At 42.1% G+C, this 23,872-nt stretch overlaps 4 protein-coding genes and 1 pseudogene across 5 annotated transcripts; 4 read left to right on the top strand and 1 right to left on the bottom strand.

Moving 5' to 3' along the window:
* Positions 1–5,526: 5,526 nt before the first annotated feature.
* Positions 5,527–6,049, top strand: MELLADRAFT_124540 (annotated as a pseudogene; the record flags this gene model as incomplete). The annotated part of the gene is made up of 4 exons: positions 5,527–5,566; positions 5,639–5,675; positions 5,764–5,826; positions 5,923–6,049. Coding segments are annotated over 4 exons (267 nt in total).
* Positions 6,050–6,565: 516 nt separating this feature from the next.
* MELLADRAFT_87670 (uncharacterized protein) lies at positions 6,566–6,959 on the top strand (the record flags this gene model as incomplete). The annotated part of the gene is made up of 3 exons (XM_007410880.1): positions 6,566–6,646; positions 6,688–6,811; positions 6,889–6,959. The coding sequence occupies 3 exons, from the start codon at positions 6,566–6,568 to the stop codon at positions 6,957–6,959; spliced, it is 276 nt and encodes a 91-aa protein (XP_007410942.1).
* A 4,203-nt stretch (positions 6,960–11,162) lies between these two features.
* Positions 11,163–13,125, bottom strand: MELLADRAFT_116710 (uncharacterized protein; the record flags this gene model as incomplete). Its single annotated transcript, XM_007410773.1, has 4 exons — positions 11,163–11,868; positions 11,970–12,153; positions 12,242–12,480; positions 12,566–13,125. 4 exons carry the CDS (start codon positions 13,020–13,022, stop codon positions 11,465–11,467), a joined length of 1,284 nt encoding a protein of 427 aa, XP_007410835.1.
* A 163-nt stretch (positions 13,126–13,288) lies between these two features.
* On the top strand, positions 13,289–14,801 carry MELLADRAFT_72052 (uncharacterized protein; the record flags this gene model as incomplete). The annotated part of the gene is made up of 3 exons (XM_007410881.1): positions 13,289–13,558; positions 13,619–13,687; positions 13,826–14,801. 3 exons carry the CDS (start codon positions 13,289–13,291, stop codon positions 14,570–14,572), a joined length of 1,086 nt encoding a protein of 361 aa, XP_007410943.1.
* A 5,089-nt stretch (positions 14,802–19,890) lies between these two features.
* On the top strand, positions 19,891–23,861 carry MELLADRAFT_36442 (uncharacterized protein; the record flags this gene model as incomplete). The annotated part of the gene is made up of 9 exons (XM_007410882.1): positions 19,891–20,073; positions 20,149–20,335; positions 20,436–20,644; positions 21,002–21,112; positions 21,183–21,437; positions 21,510–21,678; positions 21,775–22,528; positions 22,995–23,403; positions 23,502–23,861. Coding segments are annotated over 9 exons (2,637 nt in total), but the record flags the coding sequence as incomplete, so codon positions are not given.
* Positions 23,862–23,872: the final 11 nt, after the last annotated feature.

Raw genomic sequence — 23,872 nt, 5'->3', positions numbered from 1 at the left:
TTAGATGTGCCATCAGTCTATTCCAAAAAGCGTCAAACAATAAACTTGACAAAGTCCCACGCTCACGTATCCTTGCGAGACGTTGACCAAGGGACTTACACCAAATGTGTACGCTCCATAACCTCAGAGATTTGGGTTTGGCAGGGAGCTTGCTTCAAGTCCTAATTATACCTTTTTCCACACCAAGGATTTGGATATAGTCCAAAGAGAGAACTTGTGCGCTGATATCTTGCGCTGAGACTACAATTTTTTTTTCGAGGAAGTTAATCCCTTCTTGCCAAAAATGTGCTTCAAAGATTGGGGCTTAGCAGTAAATTTGGACGCAAGAGAGAGGTTACATGTGTAATTCTCTGTTAAGAGCCAATATCTGATGTGAATTTTAGGCAAGAGGGGAGCACATTCCTTGAGAAAAAAGTATGTACCTTATGCGCCAGAGTCAGGCGCACAAGTTCTTCCTTTGGACCATATGCAAATCCTTGGTGTGGAAAAAGCTATAAGGGTTTGAAGCCAGCTCCCTGCAAAAGCCAAATATCTGAGCTTATGGAACACACACATTTGGTGTAAGTCCCTCACTCAACACCTTGCAAGGATGCGCAAGCGTGGGACTTTGTTAAGTTTAGTCAAACAACAATCACGTATCTATGAAACGGTTTGCCATACATAAATAGTCTCTTACACATGTCAAGTTATCTGCTGTGGTAGGCTGTGGTGCTTCTAAGTGCCTTGGCCTCGATTGTATTGTGAGTGTTCTTTGTTAAGGGTGGAGCAGTAGAAAATCTGGTTTGATGTCCATAGATATTGGTGAGTATACTGGACGATGTTGTGAGGTAGGTAAGAGGGTATGTATGAGGGTATCAAGGGGTGGTGGACGCATGGTGGTAAAAGGCTTCCTGATCTCAATGGAATTATCTGTCAGGATTCTGTTGGAGATGGAGCTGGGCAGAGGAAGTGTTGATTTCCTTTTGGCACAGGGGAAATGTTAAAGTTGAAGTGTGGAATGCCTGTCATGTGAGGGAGGCTAGTGACATATGTATGTGTGATCAGGGACCTCCCAATTAACCACTGTTCCCGGTGGGTTTTTTTTAAGTGCTACTTTGCTTTTAGCCCACCCAAAGGAAAGCGGTGACCCTCCATAAACACCTTCATGCAAGCACACCCTTTCAGAATTCAGTGTAAGTATGGAGTCATTTAGACTCACACTTCTTGTGGTTTTGCAACAGTGCTGGGCAGGCATTCAAAAGAGACAAGTTTTGATTAGATGGCCGTTCTTCTAAGGTGTATTAGTCCTTTTTCTGAATAGCTTTTTGCTCGGGGGTTGGTATGGGCGGTTTCCGAGCTCGACAGGCCGGGGCTCAACCTGAGATTCAGCTCACGGTATGGAAAAGGATTGCGGTATCCGCACCTCCCCCCCCTTAGTAACCGTACCTCCCCCCCCACTTAGCAGGCCTTAAGATACCCCTAACAACCTGTATGTATATTTGAAATTAATCTTCAAATTTTCCAATCCTTTGACCTTGCAGGCGAGTGTGATCGCTTTCGCACACCTTTCCTCGCTCCGTTGTGATTTGAGAGCAATTCAGACGTTGGCACCCTTTGAGATCTTGTTTCTCTGGTTTGTTTTTGTTTTCACATTGGTGCACATCATCACACATTGTCACACATCACTCGCTCGATTTTCAGAACAATCGATAAACAGTTTTCCAGAAAGATTGTTACATATCTTTTGTTTGTGATCGTTCTTACACCTGCAGACTTTGGATGTGTCTCTCAATGAATCTTGAAAGTAATCTATGAACAAGTCTTTATGGGGTCTTTATTGCTTTGTAAACCAGGTCACATGGAATTAGATCTATCTGAAAATGTACATTGATGATCCACAAATTGAACTGAGATGAACTTTCCATATCACTGGGTCACATTTGACAGGTCCGTTTGTTATGACCTGTTTGATGACATTGGCTACATTGGGGTGCGGTTTCTTGGGCTTCTTGATGTTCAAATGCGCTTCGATCTCGCTTGGATTTGTTTAAAGCACCAACTGGTCGGCCACGAGAACGAATTGGAACCGGATCACTGACTGATGGAGTCGGATTAGATAGTATCAGTGCAAGTTGATTCTTTAAGACTGCTTGTCGGTTCGCTGGTAAAGTCGCATATTGGGTTTGAATGTTCTTGAGCATGGTGTCAATCTCGATGTCCTGGAGTGGTTCAATAGGTGGTACAGTATATTCAAGTCGCCAATGAATGTCAAAGTGTTGAACCAGAAGCTTTTTGCTTGATCCAATGAGCTCCTTTATAAAGTGTGCACAGGGTAAACCCTTCGATCCCGAAACTACATGTGTGCAGATCGAGTCGTTTTTCAACGACAGTGCTTGTCTGTACTGTTGATATACCTGAGCAGAGGGACAGATTAGTTATACAAACTCCAGAATAACAAGTGACAGGGAAAAGCAAATGGAAACACACCTGAAGCAATGCGTAGTGTGAGATCTTTCGATTTACCTCACTCCAGATATTACCTTTCAATCGATTTAAGATATGAGTGCGGTCATATTTCGTTTTCCAAGTTACTTTGTTTCGCTGTTGTTGACAAAGTAAAACTAACTTTTGGTACACTGTAGCCAGATCTCCAGTTGACATCAAAACCCATTGTTTAATTGAGGCATGTCCTCTTTCCACGCGAGAGGTGACAGTATGCCCAAAGTGTTTGATATCCTTTGTCCAAGCGAGGACAAATTTTTCCTTGTGTATAACCCAAGTCTTTGTGATGTAATCGAAGGCTCTTGTGTGAATCTGTGTACTGAGTGTGTTGATATTCTGATTGAAAATCTCAGGGGAAAGAGAGTCGCATATTTGGTTCCACTTCGCCTTGAATTTCTTCCATTCTTCGTCGGTAAAGTATTTTTTGATGTTTGTTTGTATGTTTTTTTCGATATGCCACTTGCAGAGTAGGTGGTGCGAATGTGGGAGCACCCGATGCAAACTATTCATCAAGGCTAACTCTCGATCAGTCACAACAGCACTTATCTGTAGTATCTTTGAGCCCAAGAAGGCCTTCATCTGCTCTAAAATCCAAGTGTAATCTTCCTCTGTCTCTTGACGCATGAAACCAAAAGCTAGCGAGACGGACTTGTGGGTTGAAGAGACCCCCATTATGTGTAATAGAGGCATATTGAACCTGACACAGAATAAACCACATCAGCCTAAATAGTGTTGAATTGCAGTCAACTCAGAGATGGTAAATACCGATTGGTTTTGTAAGTCGAGTCCATCAGTAATACATCACCAGTCCAGAGATCCTGAGCAGAGGATGCACACACATTTGGAACCAAGAAAAGGCGACGTAACAAGTGGTCTGAATCAAGTTGGTATGCGTGGAAAACACCTTCATCCTTCAGCTCATCGAGTAGAGTTTCAAGTGATGAACGTCCATCCAAATGTTCAATACGATGTTTCTTAACTACATTGTAAATGTCTTGAGGTGTTGATATATTGTTTGGATCTGAATCTTTAAGGGTACTCAAGATAACTCGGGAGGCGGCGCCTGCCTTTGCCAATTGAATGACCTCAGTAGCCTGCTCCTTTGTGAGTCTCCTCGCGGCTGGGATTTCTTCAAAGTTCTTAGAAGGTTCGTGGTTTTGGTGTTCATTATTTGTGATCTTAAGTGTCCATTGATGTGTAGTTGTGTCGCGTAGAGCCTGAGCAGACCACAAACATCCCAGGAGGCGGGTGGAGGTTGTGCGTACATCGGAATCAGTTGTTCTAGGTTGACCTCCATGAGCACAGGCAAATACCCTCTTCCTTGCTGGCCCCTTGCCTTTCTGTGCAAAGATGGTCCGAGTGATTTTCAACCAGTATCCGTGGCTCTTTGTGTATTCTCGCAGGGAATCTTCAGCATCCTGGAGTGAGGGGTAGAGCATTGAAAGATTGAGATCCATGCCAGAAGGCTGAAGAGGTTGGACGAGCAATGATGAACTGAGCTGATGTAGGTGTTGAGAGGTTTTCAAAAAAGTAGCTTCCAGACCAGGTTGAATCCTTCCTTAAATTCAAATATACATACAGGTTGTTAGGGGTATCTTAAGGCCTGCTAAGTGGGGGGGGAGGTACGGTTACTAAGGGGGGGGAGGTGCGGATACCGCAATCCTATGGAAAAAACCTAAAAATAACGAACCGGAAGCAAATTTGTAATTGATGGGTTGCCTAAATGCCAACTTTTCCCTCTTTTCCCTCATTTAAAAACAAAAAATAGAACAGATTGATCATCCAACGTCATAGTCAAATGATTTATTTAGAGCATCCACTATGGGTGCGGTAACCAAGTGATTTATCGTAACTTTAACGCTAAATTATACACAGGTCCACTATGGACCTGTTTTAGACTTGCGGTCCGTACGACTGCATCAAATCTTGCTCTCCGTGTGTTCAAATCTACGCAAGCCTACGACTTGATTTATCGTAGGAAATCAAGTCGAAACTACTGTTCCCAAAACTTCAAACTGCATATGAAACTTCATTTCTCAAACTTCAAACATCAAAACCTCACTTTCGAACTTCAAATTTCAAACTTCATCCTCAAATCTCAACTTCGAGATATCACATCTCGGAACATTGCACTTTGAATTGAATCGATTTCAATCACAACATCACCCTATATCTTAATCTTTTGTGAGACACCTTAAGAATTGAGGTGCACAATAGTCAATTGCTGAGTAGGCTGAGCTCGAGCTCAATCTGTTTGGAATTGAGTCTGAAATGGTGAAGGTGGTGTGTGAAGCCTATAAAACAAGATTTCTAGACAAGTTGCTCAAATTCTTGATGTTCCTCATCATTGTGGTTTGAAGACTTCAAAAGACAGTCGATGTGTCTCTTCAAGGAACTTGTAGTGGGCATCTGATGGATGGTTTTTCGGATGGGATTTGTGAGAAAGATATGATAAATCATCGCAAAATCAAACCACTGTGGATCTGGTTGATTCACAGTGATTTATCGTAGTTAAATCAGACATTACATCAATCCGTAGTGGATTTCATGCGGTTACCAACTTAGGTAAAACACGCGTGATTAAATTTCGCGGTCAGGAACGCAAAACTTACGATAAATCACCATCATGATACACTGTGCAGATGTAGTATTTTTCCACCATGCAAAATGATTAAAATTAATGTCAAAATGATTAAAAATGCTGTGTTAATGCATAAAAATGCACCATTAATGCGGAAAAATGCAGCATCAATGCAGTAAAATGCAGTGTTAATGCACACACAAAATGAATTCAGAATTCCACCTTTTTCAATTTTGTTTGTCCTTCAGGTCAATCATTTTTCACTTGGGAAAAATACTACATCTGCCCAGTGATAGTGGATGCTCTTATGGTTGGAGTAGTTTCGTGTACATACGATCACAAAAGTTATAAGAGCGACTTAACATATCCTTCATTCCCTCTCACACCAAACTTACTAGATATCCTCCAGACCTTACATCTTGAACTGTCTCATCAGACCTGTCTCATTCCTCAAAGAATTTGCCATGCTTTTCTTCAAAGTTGCCATCGCTGCTGTTTCAGCTGGTCAGTGAATTAACACTGATCCATATCTCTATTCACACATAATCTTACTTGATCCTCTATTTATTCTCATAGCCACAATCTCCGCCAGCCTTGTCTAAGTTGACCAAGCGTGAGCAAAGCCTTGACCTCTTTCTCTGTATTGCTGCAAGTTTGCACCTGCTCTCAGGAACTTTACCTAACACATGCCTTGATCTCAGTATCACTCGTGACGTCTTACAACGACGATTTGCAGAGTTCACTCCGATCATCGAAAAGAGATTGTAAGTGAACGTTCTGAGCATCAACTCTCGTTACTCTACTCTACATCGTTTGACTGATTGATATGATACCTGTCTACACGAAACAAATCTCACTAGCTCAAAACCCCTCAAAACTCGTAACTCTTCTCCTGGACCTGGTCCTACTTCTCCTGGATCTGGACTCCCCCCCACAGAAGCGCCCCCAACCTGCAACCCATGTGAACAAGGAGGCGGTTGTTGTTGATTCGGCAGATGTCAATGTAATCAACGTATGTTGCAGTTCAGGAGAGCTATATGTGGGCGTGAACGCTTATTATGACATGCAACAATTTCTTTCCAGAAGAGCCTTCTAGGCATTCTCCTGGTCAAAGTTTGAAGCCAGCTCGCTTTCCCCTTATCATAGCCATTCATCGGTCAGGGTTTTTTTGTACACCAGCCGATTTGTAAACCAAGTGAATCTATGACAATAGTTTCTCAACTCTGGCAGTTTCTCAACGTTTTGCTACTCTGATTGTTCCGAATCAATGGAAATTGAAAATGTAAAGTGTATTCGTCTACTCTTCCTATGGGCAATCTTGATTCAATCAGGGTGCTAGTTCACTTACAGTCGATCTGATAAACTGACTGAGGTCATGTTCTCATGAGAATCCGATATACATTTGAAAGTCTTTAACTCTTAACATGAGAATTTGAGTACACTAGAGTTCGTCTTTTGACTTTGACTTTACCAAAACCATTGGTTGAGTTTTGCAGTAAACCAATGATCGTTCATCAAATTGAAGCTCTAGTGGGCATAAGTCCCAGTCTCATTCATATCATTTTTACTTTTTCAAGTGTCATTGTTCTTACCTTCGCCTTACTTGTGATTTTGATCTATTTTAGGCTGGTGTGGATGAAATTGTTTTGGCTGTCAATTATCGACCTGAGGTGATGGTGGCAGTTTTAAAAGATACAGAAGAGAAATATGGAATTCGAATCACTTTCAGTGTGGAAACTGAGCCATTTGGTCAGTGAAACTTTTAAATCACCGTTTCCCATCGAATCATCAACTGACCAAAACTTACTTTCAATCATTTTCCTTAGCTGGTCCGCTTGCTCTTGCAAAAGACATTCTCGGAAAAGATGATTCACCATTCTTTGTTCTTAATTTTTGACAGTGCCTATAAGTTCAGATTGTGGGTGGCAAACAGTAAGATCCCAAGTTTAGCCCCACTAGAGCCAAATTTAATGCTAACAATTGAAGATGCTCTAAATACTTGTGTTAATTACCTCATGGTTCAAACTAACTTATAATACCAACACACCTCCCTAAATATGTAGGCGCCAAAGATAGCCAACATACTCAAGCACCTCAGAAAAACTGATTTGAGTTGTGATGAAGGTATTGATGGACAGAAAAACTGATTTGAGTTGCAAATAAACAAGGTATTGGTGGACGGAAAATCTAATTTCAGTTGTGATTAAAATATTGGTGGACGGAAAAACCATTTTGAGCTGCAATGTAGGTATTGGTGGACAGAAAAGATATCTTGAGTTACAATCAGGATATTTGTGGACAGAAAAAAATCTTGACTTATGGTCAGAACATTGGTGGACAGAAAAAACATTTTGACTTACAATTAAAATATTTTGGCTTACACTTGAGATATATGTGGATGGCAGCATCATCTTCAGAATGAGATAAAATGCAAGCTAACTACCACATTGAATAATGGAACATTTTTCCCGTCCACCAATAACCCAATTGTTGGAATTATTTGTCCATTCACCAATATCTCAATCATAACTTGGAAAGTTTTTTCTGTCCACCAAGATTCTCAAATGTCAGTCAAACTTTTTTTCCATCCACCAATATTCTACCCATGACTTGAAATGTTTTTTCCATCCACCAATATCCTAATCATGACTCGAGATGTTCTTTCTGTGCATTGATATTTTAATTGTAACTTGAAATATTTTTTCCATCAACCAAATCCTATTATAATTGCAACTTGACATGTTTTTTCTGTCCACCAATACCTTAATTGCAACTCAAAAAAATTCTGTCCAGCAGTAATTTGATCACAACTGAAATTAGTTTTTCCATTCACCAATATTGTAATCATAACTTGAGATCTATTTTCCATCCACTGATATCCTAATTGTAACTGTGAAATCTTTTTTCTATCCACCAATATATTAATTTTGAGATTTAGGTGTTTTCTTATGGCACCTACAAAATGAGCATGTAGGCACTTTTTGCAGTGCCTAATGGTCATTTCAAAATGTAGGTGCCATTTTGAAGAACATAGGCCTGGATCTCAGCACCAGACCCCATAATATAGGTGCCATTACGTGAGAAACACACATGTATCAAGAGCTAAATTATTAAACTTGAGGGAGTATGTTGATACTGTACTTGTCTATTTTTGAGCTCTAATAGCCTTGTCTTCCTTCATAATCCTCTCTGAGTCAAATATTGTGTTCTTGAAATGACTTGGGACCTTTTGCCATGTCAATTCCTCTCCATCATCACCCTGAATCAATTTTTGAGTTAAGGCTTCATCCATTCACCTCCTTTGCCTGTCATAGAAAATAAATTCCATCCAACTTTTGTGCAGTCAACTGAAAATTGCATGGGGTTCATTGAATTGTAGAGTTCTACTTGATTAACAAAGATGTCCTCTTTGATACCCCATGATCCATTGAATTTATTGGGTGTTGGTACTTTTGGAGGTCAAGCTTTTGGGTGGGCAATTGTTGGCTGGGTAGCTGGGTAGGACACTATTCTTTGTGTTTCCTCAGATAATCTAACATCCATGGCTTCAAGATGTGCCATAATTAGTGCTAGTGGATCTGGACCTGCCATTGCCATATTCCCCAAAGTATTATCCATGCTGTTGAATTGAGAAGATGCAGCCAAAGTAAAATTGGCACTAGTTTCTGGGCTATTAGGCTGGCTATTACACACTTTGAAACCAGGTATGATGAATAGAGTTTGAGTTGAGTGTGATGAATGGGAACAGAGATTGCGAGGAGTTGTTACGTTTGAGATAAAGTTTGAAGGTGGGGTAATAAAAACTTCTTTGATAATTGTATTTTTTATCTTGACTTCTCCATTCTTTCTTGCTTTGAATTCATTTAAACTTTGATCTTCTTTTAGGTCTTCTTCTTTCTTCACTGACTTTGAGGCACTGTTTTGATTATAGACAGTTCAATATGATATAAGCTTTGTGATACAAGATCAGAGGTGTGATGGTATTATAACTTAGATTGCACCGTGAGGTAATACCACAGTATGAACATGAGTCTTCAGAGTGAGGTAAGCTGTAATCAGTACAAGTCTAGGATATTACATTGACAAGCAACTGAGATGCATACATAGAGATAATGACCTCTTTGATGTGTCTACAACCTTGATGATGGAGTAAAGGAAGTTAGGGAAATGTTTTCAAAGCCCTCTTGTCATGACTGGGTTAAATTCCAATTCTGACTGAAAAATATCAAAGCTTGAGCCATTGTTCAATATCTGTTGCAAAGCTGATCATTTGCAAATTGTTATTGCCAATTTTGGGACTTGGTGAAAACCTTTTAGAATCTAAGATTCTCCATACAACCATAAGAAGTCAAGATATAAATGAATTGAGACTATGATGATGTGAAGACTATTATTCAGGTTCTTTGTCAAATGTAACAGTACTCAAGCTCACCGTGCAGGCTTGGGGACCCACTCTGCAACTACAGTTGGCCTCAGCACAAGAATCTATTTAGGAAAAACCCTACTGTGCCACTACCACTAAACTTGAGTTCTTGGGTCACTGTGGGCTTGTGCTGTGACCCCTTGGAAGGTTTGAAAAGAAACTTCACTGAACTTTCCTGGGGGGCGCTGTGAGAACACTGCACAAGGTTTTCTAGATCCCAAGAGACCTTATTTTTTTTCAAATCAATGGGATACCAGTATAGGAGACTGGTTCCATAGGATATGGGGTAGGAAGGCTAGTCCTAAATCACACAGGAACCAATTAGAAACCCTAAGTGTTGATATTTAAGTAGTTTAGTATCTTTTTGTAGTAAGTGCCAGTTTTAATGACCAAAGGTCTTACACCCCTGAACCCCCGTGCAATCACCATTAGAGCCACTCCAAGAAGTTATCTTGCTGGGTTTATTTACAAGGCATTTCAACAGGTTAGAAGTTTGCAGAAAGAGAAGATACAATATAATCCATGTCCAATTTCTTGACAATCAGATCTCAATACCGGTATGTGTGCACTCACCTCTCAAAATCAAGTGAAGGCTTTTTGTGCTTTTCACAGAATTGTCTCACAGAAGTAAGGCATGGGCATTTTGGCTGTTGGGGTTCATTTACTTGGTTACATTATTTGTTTCTAATTTTGTTTTAGTGTTGTTTGCTTACTTATGTTATACCACACCTGTTGTGAATATTCTCACAATTTACTCATAAGGTTGAAACCTAGCAATGATATCTATTGCTGTTTTTAGATACCTTGTTTGTCATCTTTGGCAACTTTCTCTGTTCATTCAACTTGAAGATTCTGTTTTACAAAACACTCAACACCTCATCATTATACATCTTCAGCATTGCTTATCATATATTAGACTGAGTTTTGAGTTCTGCTTCTTGTTAATTCTTATCAAGGATCCCAAGGATGGCTAAAATACATGCCAGTAGTTTTGCTCAAGTGAATAGAAAAAGATGATAAGTGAGGATAAGTGTTGAAGGAGCAGACCAGAACTTTCAAGCTACTGAATTCCAGATTAGTTTCAGGGAACATGATAAATATCAAAAGTAAGCATCAGTTGTTATTTATTACATAACTAAGACTGTTTTGCCTCTTTTTTAACATGCCGAATTGGTGTTGTTTTGGGTTTAAATTTTCTCCCACACATATATCAATTGCGCAATGCATCATGCCACATCAATGGCCCTTACTGATGATTGATAACACGTCAATGTGGGTTATAATTTTGATAACCCTCTCCCACACAAACAGCCCATTCTGCAAACAAGTCTAGACTCATTTTACAACTTGATGAGTCAATGTTGGGTGTTGCTGTGACATGAACACACCATCCTGGAAAGTAAAGTCCACCTTGCAGGAGCCTTCCAGTCACATTGTACCAACGTAGTGAAGTCAAGGTGAAGTGTAGGACATATCAGAATTTACCAGCAAAACTCATGGGATCTGAAGTCTTGGGTATATGAGTTCAAAGTGACCAGTTTATGAGTGATGAATGTAAAGTTGATTCAAATGATGTTAAATCGATGTGTTGGTTGCGATGAAACTCCCTTTATTATACCATCTCATGTAAACCAATTACCCTTTAAAGCTTATCATAAGCTGGGAGGAACTTAATATCAGACATGTCACATTTGTAAAATTCACGTTTAACATCTCATATTTACACAATTCATACTTTTAACGTGGAGTTGTCTATGAGGCTGCATTTTGTATGGAAATTACAAGGTTAGACTCTCAATACAACCTTTGAGATGGGGTGCAATTGGTTTCGAATGGCGGGATACCAGGTCCAACATCCTTGAGCAAGATACCAGTCATTTGTCTTTTCTTGCTGCCGATCTGGATACAAACCATGTACGAAGATTGGTTCGGTAGTACGATCTAGGAGAGGAGGCTAGTCATACTCTCGCCCGTGAACTTCACCAATCAGTGTTGCCAAGATGCTTGACTGGATGTTTATGGCTCGCATGATCTTCTAGATCATCAGTACCTCCGAACCGGACTCGGGCTTTCACTTTTGTTTTGCCTTTCGGTTTCGGAGACTCTACTTTAGGTTCGGATATAACAGGCTCAGGATTGACGATCGATTCTGAATAAGGGTGACTTGCTGGATCTTCTATGGGTTCAGCATCGATGCCGAGGCCCATCATTTCGATTCTGAAACCTTTTCGTCTACCGACTTTGAAGCCTAGGTTGGTATCGATCCCACCGGCTTCGGCAGAATCGGAAGCGCCAAGTCCACGTAGGACAGAAAGCTTGGTCGAGGGAGGCGAGAGAGAGGCATGTGAGGGTAGGCGTAAGAAGTGACATACACCTTGATGGTCTGATAACCAATTGAGCAAAAACAACGTCAGCTAGCCCGACACATATGGCTTCCTTCTAGTTCAGAAAGCCGGAGGTTCTTTGTCATGATTGAATGCTCACTTGGAAATGCAGTCTGAGAAGCATCATTGCCTGCAAAGCTTTCGAGGGCAAGACATCCGTCGGTTGCCCAACAGAGCATTGGCATCGCTTGTGCTGAGTAGATCGTACTAGGGAAAGTGATCATGGCCACGGAAGAAGAAGGTTGCAGGAGAGACTTCAATCTAACAAGAAACTTGAAAAGGATCTGGTCCCGAAAAACAAACAGGCTTTGTAAGTCATGATGAACTGGGGGAGTTGGGCAGTGGAAGAGACATCATCTGCAAAGTATTCACAGTATGCGATGCTGCTGGTGATCCTGGTGAGCCTAAGGAATGAATGGCTATCCGAAGCGGTGGATATGGATGGGAAGGAGGGTGAGGGGCGCTAATGATTTGATCGATTTGATTAAGAAGGTCATCATAACTAGGACAGTCGGCAACATCTATGCAACTGATCCGTTTTCTTTGTTCGTCTGAAAGCACCATAGTCTTGCTCAAGTCAAAGGAATGACATTGACCGCGTTGGTGTAATTCTGTTGAGAATGTTCAAGGATAGACTTAGCGAATCGTTTGAAGCAGCGAGTTTGCGAGTGAGAAAGTAAAAGCCTCTCTAATGACCTGTTTGAGCTTGATGTTTGCCCAGAGATTCATACCTCCACGCGATCTTCATTTGTTTTGATTTATCATCCAGATTTGATTCTTCTTCTTCATCATCATCATCTAGTCCAGTATCGTGAACTGGAACTTGAGCCGATTTTTCATTATCAGTAAGATCCATTAATCGATCGATCAAAGCCGTAGGTCCACCACCATCATCGAGAGAAGAACCAATGACCAATGATCTTTGACCAGCCGCCAAACCTTGAGTGATCCAATATCGCAGTACTAGTCTTGAATAGGATGAATCACTATCTTCAGCTACCAGAAAACTGGATGAAGCTGGAATTCCACCACCTAGTACATCATCTAATGAAGCTATTCCTGTTGAAGTGAGAGGAAGACCATTGTAATGTGATGGATAAAAACCAGTTGGAATGGTGCTTCCACTTGGTATCTTTTTCTTGAATGATGACATTTATACGGGTATAGACGTTGGATTTCCTTTAACCTCCGCGATTCATCAAAGCCTTGAAGAAGTGAGCCGAAAGAGGTAGATAGCTATTAGAGTGAAACTCGAGTTGGGGTGTTTCATGTAAATTTCTAATGAAGGTCATCTTCAGACTTCAAAGTTCAAATGTGGTTTGAGTGTCAGTATGTAATCACCAATACAGCTTACTCAATTTATTTTAGGTGGTCTGGTTTGATTTCATAATCCCTCAGCTCAGCAATCAGTCACCTTCCATGATCATGAACCCAACAGAAGAACAAGAAATCAATCCTCAACCTTCTTCATCAACTAATCATCAACCAACATCTGATAACATCCATTCAGCACCTCCCCCATCATATGCTGAAGCTCACCTCCTCCAACCTTACCAATCAACTCAATCCATCTCGCCTCACCCCTTTGAATCATCTCACCATTTCCCCGATGGACTCTTTATCATAAAGAACCGAAGCTCAGAAAAGGTCTTGGACGTTCGAGGTGGAGCTTCAGATGTTGGATCAGAGGTTGGCTTACATTCAAAATTTCATCTTCTAACACCATACTAAACATGATTTTCTTAACAGGTTATTGCTTATCAAATGAAGCGACCTGTTCTGATAGATGGAGATCTTATGCATCGTAAAAACAATCAGGTCTGTCTTCATCATCGATCAGATGGTATATAATCATTGCATACCGACGAAACACGCAAATCACTTTATCCATTTGACTCCATCACACCTTTTGAACTTTTTTCCATTCTTTTGGTTGATCATATCGATCTCCTCCAGCTCTTTTTCTTAGATTGGCACGGATGTTTATGCGCCGCTAATTCTCGTCTGACGATTGATGTTGATCCAAACTTTGGTCTGTTCCTATCATCGCCACAACCGATCTGTTCAAATCCAAATCCATCATCACATCCACCACCACAATTTTTATACGATTTACAAACTCGAACGATCTCAGTTCAATTTTCACATGATCCTACTTATTCAGGTGCAAGTTTAGAACAAATTCATAGTGTTGATTATTTACTGGAAGTTCAGCCTAAATCAAAATTAGAGCAACCTCCACCTACTGCAACAGCTCTTGAGAAATTATCTGAATGGATTCCTTTTACTAGATCACCTCCTTTATCGAATTCATCAAGAACATCTCCATCTACCTCTACCGCTGCATCTCAACTACCTTCATTCCAAGCATCCGTTGATTTCTTAAATACTTCATCTGATCCAGATCTTGATGATTCATCAGACCCATCAAGAGAAGTAAGAGTAGTATCAGTAGCACCAGGTTGGCGTGAAAAATTTCCATCTTCGAATTCCCCAGAAGCATCTAAATGGCTTAAGCGTCAATTCGATCTTGCTAAGATTGTTCGACAAGCTCGTAGAGATTTTGATCCGAACTCAGGACTTGATTTATCTCATCTTGATCCTGATGCTTCTCCTCTTGATCAAGGTGCATTGTCTGAGCTCGGTGATGTACTTGGAGAAATAGGTACTGAAATTTCAAGGGCTTTCAGGAGATCTACTTGATATTTCTTCAAGGGTTTGGGTCCTGGAAGGATAAGGTGATGAGGATGATGATGATTGCTTTGTCACCATCTGATTCTTGGGGACTTTTGTATGATCATGCTGATAATAATTGGTTGCAATGTTTCAGGCAGACTGTTGTTTCTTTTGTATGTCATAGCTTCTTCTCACCTTTAGCAATGTGTAGTAGGAATAACAGATAATTTGATGTAATGAATTGGTTTGTATTATTAAATTAGATGTTGCAAGAGAGACCAACAAACACCTGGTGTGAAACCCAACAAAGTACACATCTTGCCTCAGAAGGCTTTGAGCAAGGCAATTTTGGCAAAGGTCTGTATGGAGTGTTGGCACTTTGAGATTCAACAACCACCATGAGAACTTCACACCTCATAGACCATCATTCCTTGCTCACCAGTTCATCTTCAAGACCTTGGGTATCTCTGCATACTACTTGCAGGTGGTTACAGTGGGTTGAACTGCTTCAATTGAAATTTCTTGACCAATCCTGACTCCAGAACCCTTTAGGGGCCCTGTAACAAACCTTTTTTCAGCTGATTTAGAGGTTTTCACCACCAAAACTCAATTACCTGGGAAGTTGGGCATATGGGAACTCAAAAAGAGAAATTCCCAAGCAGAACATTTGAAAGAAGCTTTTTAAAGCTCAAAGTCAGGTTAGTCAAAATATGGATCCCTTCAAATGGGATGTTGAGGGAAAAATCCAGAAAATCTGGTCTTGCCCCCAAGCTTGAGCGCTACCTATAATTGCCTCTTACAAAGCCTTGTGAGGCAAGAGGAAGACAATTTAAAGAATAACAAGTTAAAATCTGGGCATCTGTTGACTCCAGAATTCCAGAATTGCTTTTTGGCTGTTGTTTGGCCCAGACATATGACCAGATTTCTGGAAGTACAGCCAAAAAGGGATTCCAGAATTCTGGGCACAAGTCTGGGCTTCAACTTTGTATCTTGTAAATGGTCTGCATGAAACAGGCATGATGTAATTTTTGAAGTCAAAAATAGAGAAAGCAAAGAAGATAGGCTATTTCTAGTGGATTGATATCTATACTGATCATAGTACTTTGTAAAAATGATTCAATTACCACCCAAGTCAAATTCATACATATTCAGTTGATGCTTTGATCTGTGTAAGTATTCCTCAAGGCACACACAGTGTGAAGAAAGCCAAAGAGACACAAATCTTTGATTTATCACCTCTCAATCTTGTCATTTTTTTAAATTTCTTTACATGGTGTTTTTTTGTTGGAATCCTCCACCATGTATCTTTTAATTCTGGGTCCATGATTGAACATCATTTTTTTGGTTTTATTCTCATTGAATTAGTAATTCAACATCTTTTCATTGTTTCCCTGAACCATTGAAGTGTAAAAAACATTGACAAGCTGATTGAAATGCCAAACTTCTTTGTAGGTCTTGCAACAATGAACCAGACTGATGAGTCAAAGTTGAAGGCATTTGTGACAAAAAAGGGATGTAGTGTAGAAGCAAGATGAGGTGAGCTCAAGGAAGAATTTTAGAATTAAGAACATGTTTTTTTCCTTCAATGAGTTCAAAATTTTTGGAGTTTGATTTCTGGGTGGTACTTGGATAGCTTAAACCTACCTGTTTGTTGATCATTCATCCTATCCTAGAAGTTGAGCTTAGAATGTTATTCTTGAAGGTCCTACCACTTTTAGTTGAGAGTCAGGATTCTTATGATGGTGATTGTAACAAGATTTATTTATGTGTGTTGCAAACAGCTTGCATGTAATGTTTTTATATCCTTTCTTTGCAAAAGTGCATCAATCTTCATATCATTTGGACCACCCTCTTGTATGAAATACGATGCTTGCTTGTATAGTAAATACCATCTTTATTTTGCAGATGACTATGGAGAGGCTTTGAGTAGATACTTATCTGGCAACAAGAAAGGTGCACTAGTGATCCAGAAAGAGAGAATCAAGCCATTTTGCATATACTGGACATTGAGGAATTCTCTTACGAGGACCAAAAGGATGCATTCTGATTGTTGAATAGTTGAGTTTTTGAAGATAGACTTGTCAAAATGGAAAAAGATGTGATCAAATACTTTTGCTTCAGTTGTGATCTGGATCATGTGTTTTTGATGTTTTTAGAGTCCATGATCACTTCAGCCATCATTGACTAATCTGATTCATAAACCAAGCTCTCACCGTCGCCGACGTGAGTTATATATAGGAGATCTGCGTAGAAGCCGAGGCTTGGTGACTGTGTTTACAAGATACAAGAGCCTTGCTACTTGCTATGGTTGTGCTGGGTGCGCTACTGAGGGTTGTGTTTAATCGCATGCTAGCGTTGTTATTCATCGTCGAGCAGAAATTGTCTTCCACTCACCTTGGACTTGTGTCACAGAGGGAACTGCCTTATATCTCAGGCATCTTCGTTTGCGTGTTATACCATCTTTATGACTGAAAGCTTGCTGTGTTGCAAGCAGTGCTAAGCGGTGCAGGTGAGCTAAGTGTGATTCAGCAGAAGTCGGAACGTATCGTACCCCACCTAGGTGAGCGGCCGGGAAGGAAGGCAGAGACTGACTCTGAGGTGTTGTCTGGGCTGACCTTTCCTTTGTTGAGCACGATAAGGAGTACTAGGTCTGAGTATCACATTATTAACAACGTGAAGGATGACAGTGGGGGGTCCGTGGTTACAAAAGCGCGGTAGACGCGAAGAAGGGGGAGGATGAACCTTGTAGAAGGCGAAAAGGAAGAGGCATGCATATTTTTTGAAGATCATGTGAGTTATCATCACTTGGCTTGAGTCGGAAGATTGAGTTTTAATTTCTTTGGTAGCGAGAGATAAGACGGCTGGATGCGGATGAGGAGAGGGGAAGCGCTGTCTCTGCGGCTACTTCGATTGATTAGTTTCACCTCGCCATATATATTTATAGACGTAAGAAACTCTTGAACGATCGAGTAATAGTAAGTTATAGGAACACGTTGTAGTGAGGATAGTCAGGGTCAAGTTATTACTAGAATCGAAGGGGGAAATTGGATTATAATTCTTTTCGTTCCCATCTCGACTCCACTTGACTCAAGCTTTGAAGTTGAGAGAGGGTACTAGTGATAAAAGATCATAAATACACTTTCAACTTGACGATCGAACACTGACCGAGACTTGAGACTGCGAGTTTGACTGGCAGAGGTACGGTGGTGCTGAGTGAATTGAAGGTCACCCGAATTGAACGAACCTCCTCTCCTTCTCACCTGATTACCTTCTCTCTCCCTTTTTTTTAACACGTTGGCTTCAAGTTCCATTTCCGATTCCGATATCGATTCCCCAATTTAATTTCTTCTCATTCACATCTACCCCCATCGAGTTTTCATCAGTCTGTCAACCTTCGACACCTCGATATGAGCCTTAGAAGTATTCTCAACAACCCTCCTTCACCCGTTCATTCCCGTCAACTCTCCTCGCTCGTCACTCCTCTCTCTCCTTCTACCGAACCGATTGATCCTACACCACAGTCATCTGGAGAACCCTCAATGACGATCCCATCGGTATGTCTTACGGTTCACTCCTCATCTCATTCAGTCACGCTTGTCCTTACTCCATTTCCCACTCTCTTTTTGGATCTCTTTCAGACAGAAATCGGTCAGTCTACCACTGGTGGTGCCACCTCAAGAATCATTCGTCCGAAACGTTACCTCGACCAGGTTCTAGATCCAGATGCATTAGAGGACCTTCACCCGGATGCATTGCCACCCCTGAGTGAGCATCCTTATCCGGCTCCTCAAGGATATGCATCTTCCGATGCCTTCGATCTCGATGACTTTGCCGAGGTCTGGAGCGAGCCACTCAATAATTACATGGTCTCGTCTCGTCGTCGCGAGCAGCTTCTCAGTCGTGGCTTCGATGATTGGGATGCCACCCAAAAGGAAGAGACGGCTACTCGAGTTGCCGCTTGGGCTGGTGAGCGTGCTGAGAGTGCAATTCAACTGAAACAGGCCCGCCTCGAACGACGTCGTCAGGAAGAAGAAGAGCGGTTGAGACGGGAGAAACTACTACTTCAAGAGGAAGCTCTTCGGGCCGAACGCGAAGAAGCCGAAGAAGCCAAGAGAGTCCGCAAACAGCAAGCTGCTGCCGCTTCCAAGGAACGAACTCGTGAAAAGCGGCGAATCGCTAAGGAGGAAGCTGCCAAGAAACGTGACGAAGAATTGTTGAAGAGACGCGAGGAATACGCTGCCGCCAAAGCAAATGCCATTCGTGATCAGGCACAAGCCTTGGAAGAACAAACTCGACAGGCTCACTTCCGTGAAGAAGCCGAAATGGCCGCGCAGACCAGTCTCGAGCGCGCCAGACTAGAGGCTCAAGCTACAGAAGCTCGCTCCCGAACTCACGCTGGCCAGCCTGCCAGTTGGACATCTCATGCTGACTGGCAAGCTGATCATGTCGAGCAACAGTCTCGTCATCCCAAGCAACATTGGTCGACTTCTTCATCTCATCAATATCACGATCAACAACCCTATGAAGGAGAAGGCTATCAAGCTGAGGAGGCGATGGATGAAGAGGTTGAGGATGTCAAGCAGACAATGAAAGGTCGAATTCCTTCTAATTTAGCAAATCTATTGAATTCGCCCCACGATCACCATGCTGCTCTGGGTGCCCAACCACCTTCGATTGATCGCGGTACCTCGCGACCTGTGCCTCGTCCAGTCGCTGGATCGACAGGAAAACGGAAACGGAAGGCTATCGAATCAGTCACCGATTCACCTACCCCGAGTGAATCCTCATCTTACCCTCACCCTTCACGTCAACTTGCACATCCGACCGACAATCCTCCTCTATATGCCCATTACATAGTACCCCATCCAGCTTCAGGTCAATCAGTACCTTTTCCAGCTGGTTTCGCGGCTCCTCTCCATCATCCCTTTGGCCCAGGTGCTATAGCTAGTACCGGATTGAACCACGCATCACCCTCGAGTCGAGTACGCCTTGCCGGGTCAGAAGTCTATCACCAGCCTAGGCCATCCTCCTCCTCATCTAGAACTGCACGGCATGCCGATGATCGAATCTTTGCTCCTGAAGGCCTCGAAGCGCATCTCCCCTCTCATGTAGTTATCGCTGAATCGAACATACCTACCGAGCCTCTCGTTGATCCAGCGACGCGGAGGATTGAAAACAGAACTCTTCCAGCGTGGGGTCACGATCTACCTTATGGAACTGAACCTTATGAGTCCTTCTCAGATCAATTGGACTATAAGTTACCTGTCCGTGAACGCGCGCTGGCCAATCCTAAAGTGTTGGCCAATAAACGCTGGGAAGCGATCGAAGAAAATTCTAAACAAGTATGGCTTCAGATCGCTCGAAAAGATATCCCTCGAGTCAGTAAAATACAGCAGGCAGCTAGCCAGAGTCGATTGATGTACGCCAAACGGCTGTGTGCCTTGGTTAGTCGTGAGGGAAGACGGATAATCGTCCGCACAAAAGCATCCAAGGAAGTGCAAATAAAGGCCAAGCGATTGATGAGAGAGGTAAGTATTATGATATGTCACGTTTGTGTTCTTCCACACTTGTTGATCTTACTCTGCGTTTTTTTTGTTTGAAAGTTACTGGTCTATTACCGTGGGAATGAGAAGCGTGAAAGGGAAACTAAGAGGAAAGCGGATAAGGAGGCAGTCGAGCGAGCTAAGAAAGATGACGAAATGCGCGAAGTCAAACGTCAGGCTCGCAAACTCAACTTCCTCATCACGCAAACTGAGCTTTACTCGCACTTTGTGGGCAACAAAATCAAAAGTGAGATTTTTTTCTCGTCTCAATATTTGTCACATGTATGCGTTGGTCACTGATAGTCTTGCCATCAACTTTACATTTGTATGTAACTCAATAGCCAAAGAAGCAGAAGAAAGCGAAGAGACCGCCGGCGCTGCCCCCATCGCTGGTGATCAACCTGTAACTGTGGCCACAAGTACTGGAGCGACTGTTCAACTGCCCGATGACTTGGCGAATGGCGGCGCGGAGGCTGATTTGGCAGCTCTCAATTTCGATGATGGTAAGTATTCCCATCTACATACTCGAACGCCGAGATTCGTGTCATCTAATCTTGTCAATGTTTTGTAGATGACGAATCCAATCTACATGCACATGCAGCGCGCAACGCGCGATTGGCAGTAGATGCTGCCAAGCAACGGGCTCAGGCCTTTGATACCGCGGCTGCTCAAAAGCTTGCAGCCACCGCACCCGATGCCGTTGCCCCCGATCCTGCTGCTCCTGCTGGTGAAGAAGGGAACAAAATGGTCACAGGGATTGATAGTACGTAGTTCAAGTCAATTATCGTTGTGTTGGTCTTTAGAGTTCTTGACCTGACTCCAAATCGTTTGTTTATGTCATTTAGTTGATCGAGATGACCTCAACTTCCAGAATCCTACCATGGCTGGCGATATACAAGTCAAACAACCCAAGATGCTGATGGCAGAGCTCAAAGAATATCAGCTGAAGGGTTTGAATTGGCTGGCAAATCTGTATGAACAAGGTATTAACGGTATTCTTGCAGACGAGATGGGACTCGGAAAGGTATGCGACTTTTTCTAGGTGACAATTTATCTTGATCTATACTTATGAATATCTGTGTGTAATTTCACAGACGGTGCAATCTATCTCATTGATGGCGTATTTAGCCGAAGTGCATAACATTTGGGGACCTTTTCTAGTCATCGCTCCGGCTTCTACCCTACATAATTGGCAGCAAGAGATCACAAGGTTCGTTCCGGCTTTGAAAGCACTGCCTTATTGGGGTAGCGTCAAGGACCGAGCGATTTTGCGAAAGTTTTGGAATCGGAAACATTTACGGTATGATCGGGAGGCCCCGTTTCATGTGGTCATCACCAGTTATCAATTGGTGAGACTGTTCATCATTATCCCTTCTACCGTAGATGGCGCCTAATGTATGATCTCATTGATAAACAAACAGGTAGTACAAGATGAAAAATATTTCCAGACCTTGAAATGGCAATACATGATTTTAGATGAAGCACAAGCCATCAAAAGCTCAAGTAGTACACGTTGGAAGACTCTGCTTGGGTTTCATTGCAGAAATCGGCTACTATTGACGGGTACCCCGATCCAAAATTCCATGACTGGTAAGTCGAATCTATGTTTTCCAGCGATGTCTTCCTCGCATTTCGTCAACATCTAACTTTTTTTGTCGGTGATCACTGTATGTTCACTGTGACTAGAACTTTGGGCTCTGTTACATTTCATCATGCCACAGTTGTTTGACTCACATGAAGAATTCAGTGAATGGTTTGCGAAGGACATCGAGAATAGCGTCGACAAGGCTGGAGGAATGAATGAACATCAGCTACGAAGATTGCATATGATTCTCAAACCGTTCATGCTTCGAAGAATCAAGAAGAACGTGCAGAACGAATTGGGTGATAAGATTGAGATTGATGTTGCTTGTGGTCTTACTCCTCGCCAGAAACTCATGTACAGCCGGTTACGTGAGAATATGTCAATCGCCGACTTGGTCCAAAAAGCTACTTCCTTATCGAATGATGACGTGGCCGTCAAACGTTTAATGAATCTTATCATGCAATTCCGCAAAGTATGTAATCATCCAGAGCTTTTTGAACGTGCGGATGTCACGGCACCTTTATCGTTTGCTGGCTTTGGCGTCACAGCAAATGTGGCACGAGATGGGGAACTTTTGGAGTGTGCTTACTCGACTCGTAGCATGATCGACTTCACTATTCCGAAAACAGTGTATCGAGAAGGGGGAATGCTGTCCGTGCCTGGTTCATCATCTCGCGCTGGGTTCGATACACTTTATCTGGATCGATTAATGAACATTTGGTCGACACCGAACTTACTTGAAGCCGCTTCAGATGGATGTCTAGTTCCATCATGGGCTAGGTTGCTAGATTTCAGTATTGGTGATATACAACGCTTGGCACACGACCCCACAGCAAAACGCATACCTTGGCTTCTGTCACGGAGAGACCACCTGAGACAATTAGCAAAAGCAAGCAGGTGAGCATCACAATTGCTTCGGTGCAAATGTAGAGATCTGTATCGAGTTTTTCTCAAAACTGACCCTGTTACATTTATCACAACTTGACAGTTTAACGGACTCGGTTGCGTTTGATATGAAAACTACTGATGTCTTATCCCGCTCCGAGATTCTCGCATCAGACATTGTGTCGCACGTACCCAACACGCCGCAATTGTCAGAAATCGTCCATGACCTTCGCTCCAGCTCAAGAATGACTCGATCAGATGTTCAAATCTATTCAGAGACGGTAGTCGCCCCGCCCATCAATTTTACATGTCGGGATCAAAGCTTTTTGGTTGAACAGAGTCGCATTCGATTTGATCCATTAGTTCGTGCTGCGCTGTATGGTATGCCAGATGAATCGAGGGAATCTATGGAGATGTGTGAAAGATACCAAGAAAGATTCTCATCTCTAGAAACCAACGGTATTTTGGGAGCTTCTTCGACCGATCAATTACCTCGTTCTTTCATGGAAGTACCTCAATTAGAGAAACTAATGCTCGACTCTGGTAAATTAGCAAGATTGGATAGTCTGTTACAAGAACTCAAAACAGGTGGACATCGAGTCTTGATCTACTTTCAGATGACAAGGATGATTGATTTGATGGAAGAGTATCTTAGCTTTAGACATTATCGTTATCTTCGACTGGATGGTAGTTCAACCATCAGTGAGAGAAGGGATATGGTCATGGATTGGCAAACACGTCCGGAGATTTTTATCTTCTTGCTATCGACTCGTGCTGGTGGATTAGGTATCAACTTGACTGCTGCAGATACAGTAATTTTCTATGATTGTGATTGGAATCCATCAGTAAGTCAACCAGTACTCTCCTCACACATCAAAACCCAGTCAACAATCATGAACGATTTCATATCACTGACCACATATGGTGCGGGCCCTCTTTTTAGAACGATCAACAAGCTATGGATCGAGCACATCGACTGGGACAAAAGCGACAAGTGACAGTATATCGATTGATTACATCAGGTACAATTGATGAACGTATACTTAAACTGGCACGAACGAAGAAGACAGTGCAAGACGCAGTAGTAGGCTCAAGTAGTGGGGCAAATCCAATGTCGGGAAGTAGCGGAGATACAGCGAAACCGAACGAAGTTGTATCCTTGCTATTAGATGAAGAAGAATTAGAGGCTGGACTTCGTGCTCAGGCTGCTAAACGAGAGGCTTTGAAAGAAAAGCAGGTTCAAAACGGATTACGTGAGTCCATCTTTTTTTGTTACACAAACTATAGAATACACTCGTATTGAAGGGTATTCTT

This window comes from Melampsora larici-populina (assembly GCF_000204055.1).
Source record: "Melampsora larici-populina 98AG31 unplaced genomic scaffold MELLAscaffold_22, whole genome shotgun sequence".
Lineage (NCBI taxonomy): Eukaryota > Fungi > Basidiomycota > Pucciniomycetes > Pucciniales > Melampsoraceae > Melampsora > Melampsora laricis-populina.
This window is presented reverse-complemented; position numbering and strand designations above follow the sequence as displayed.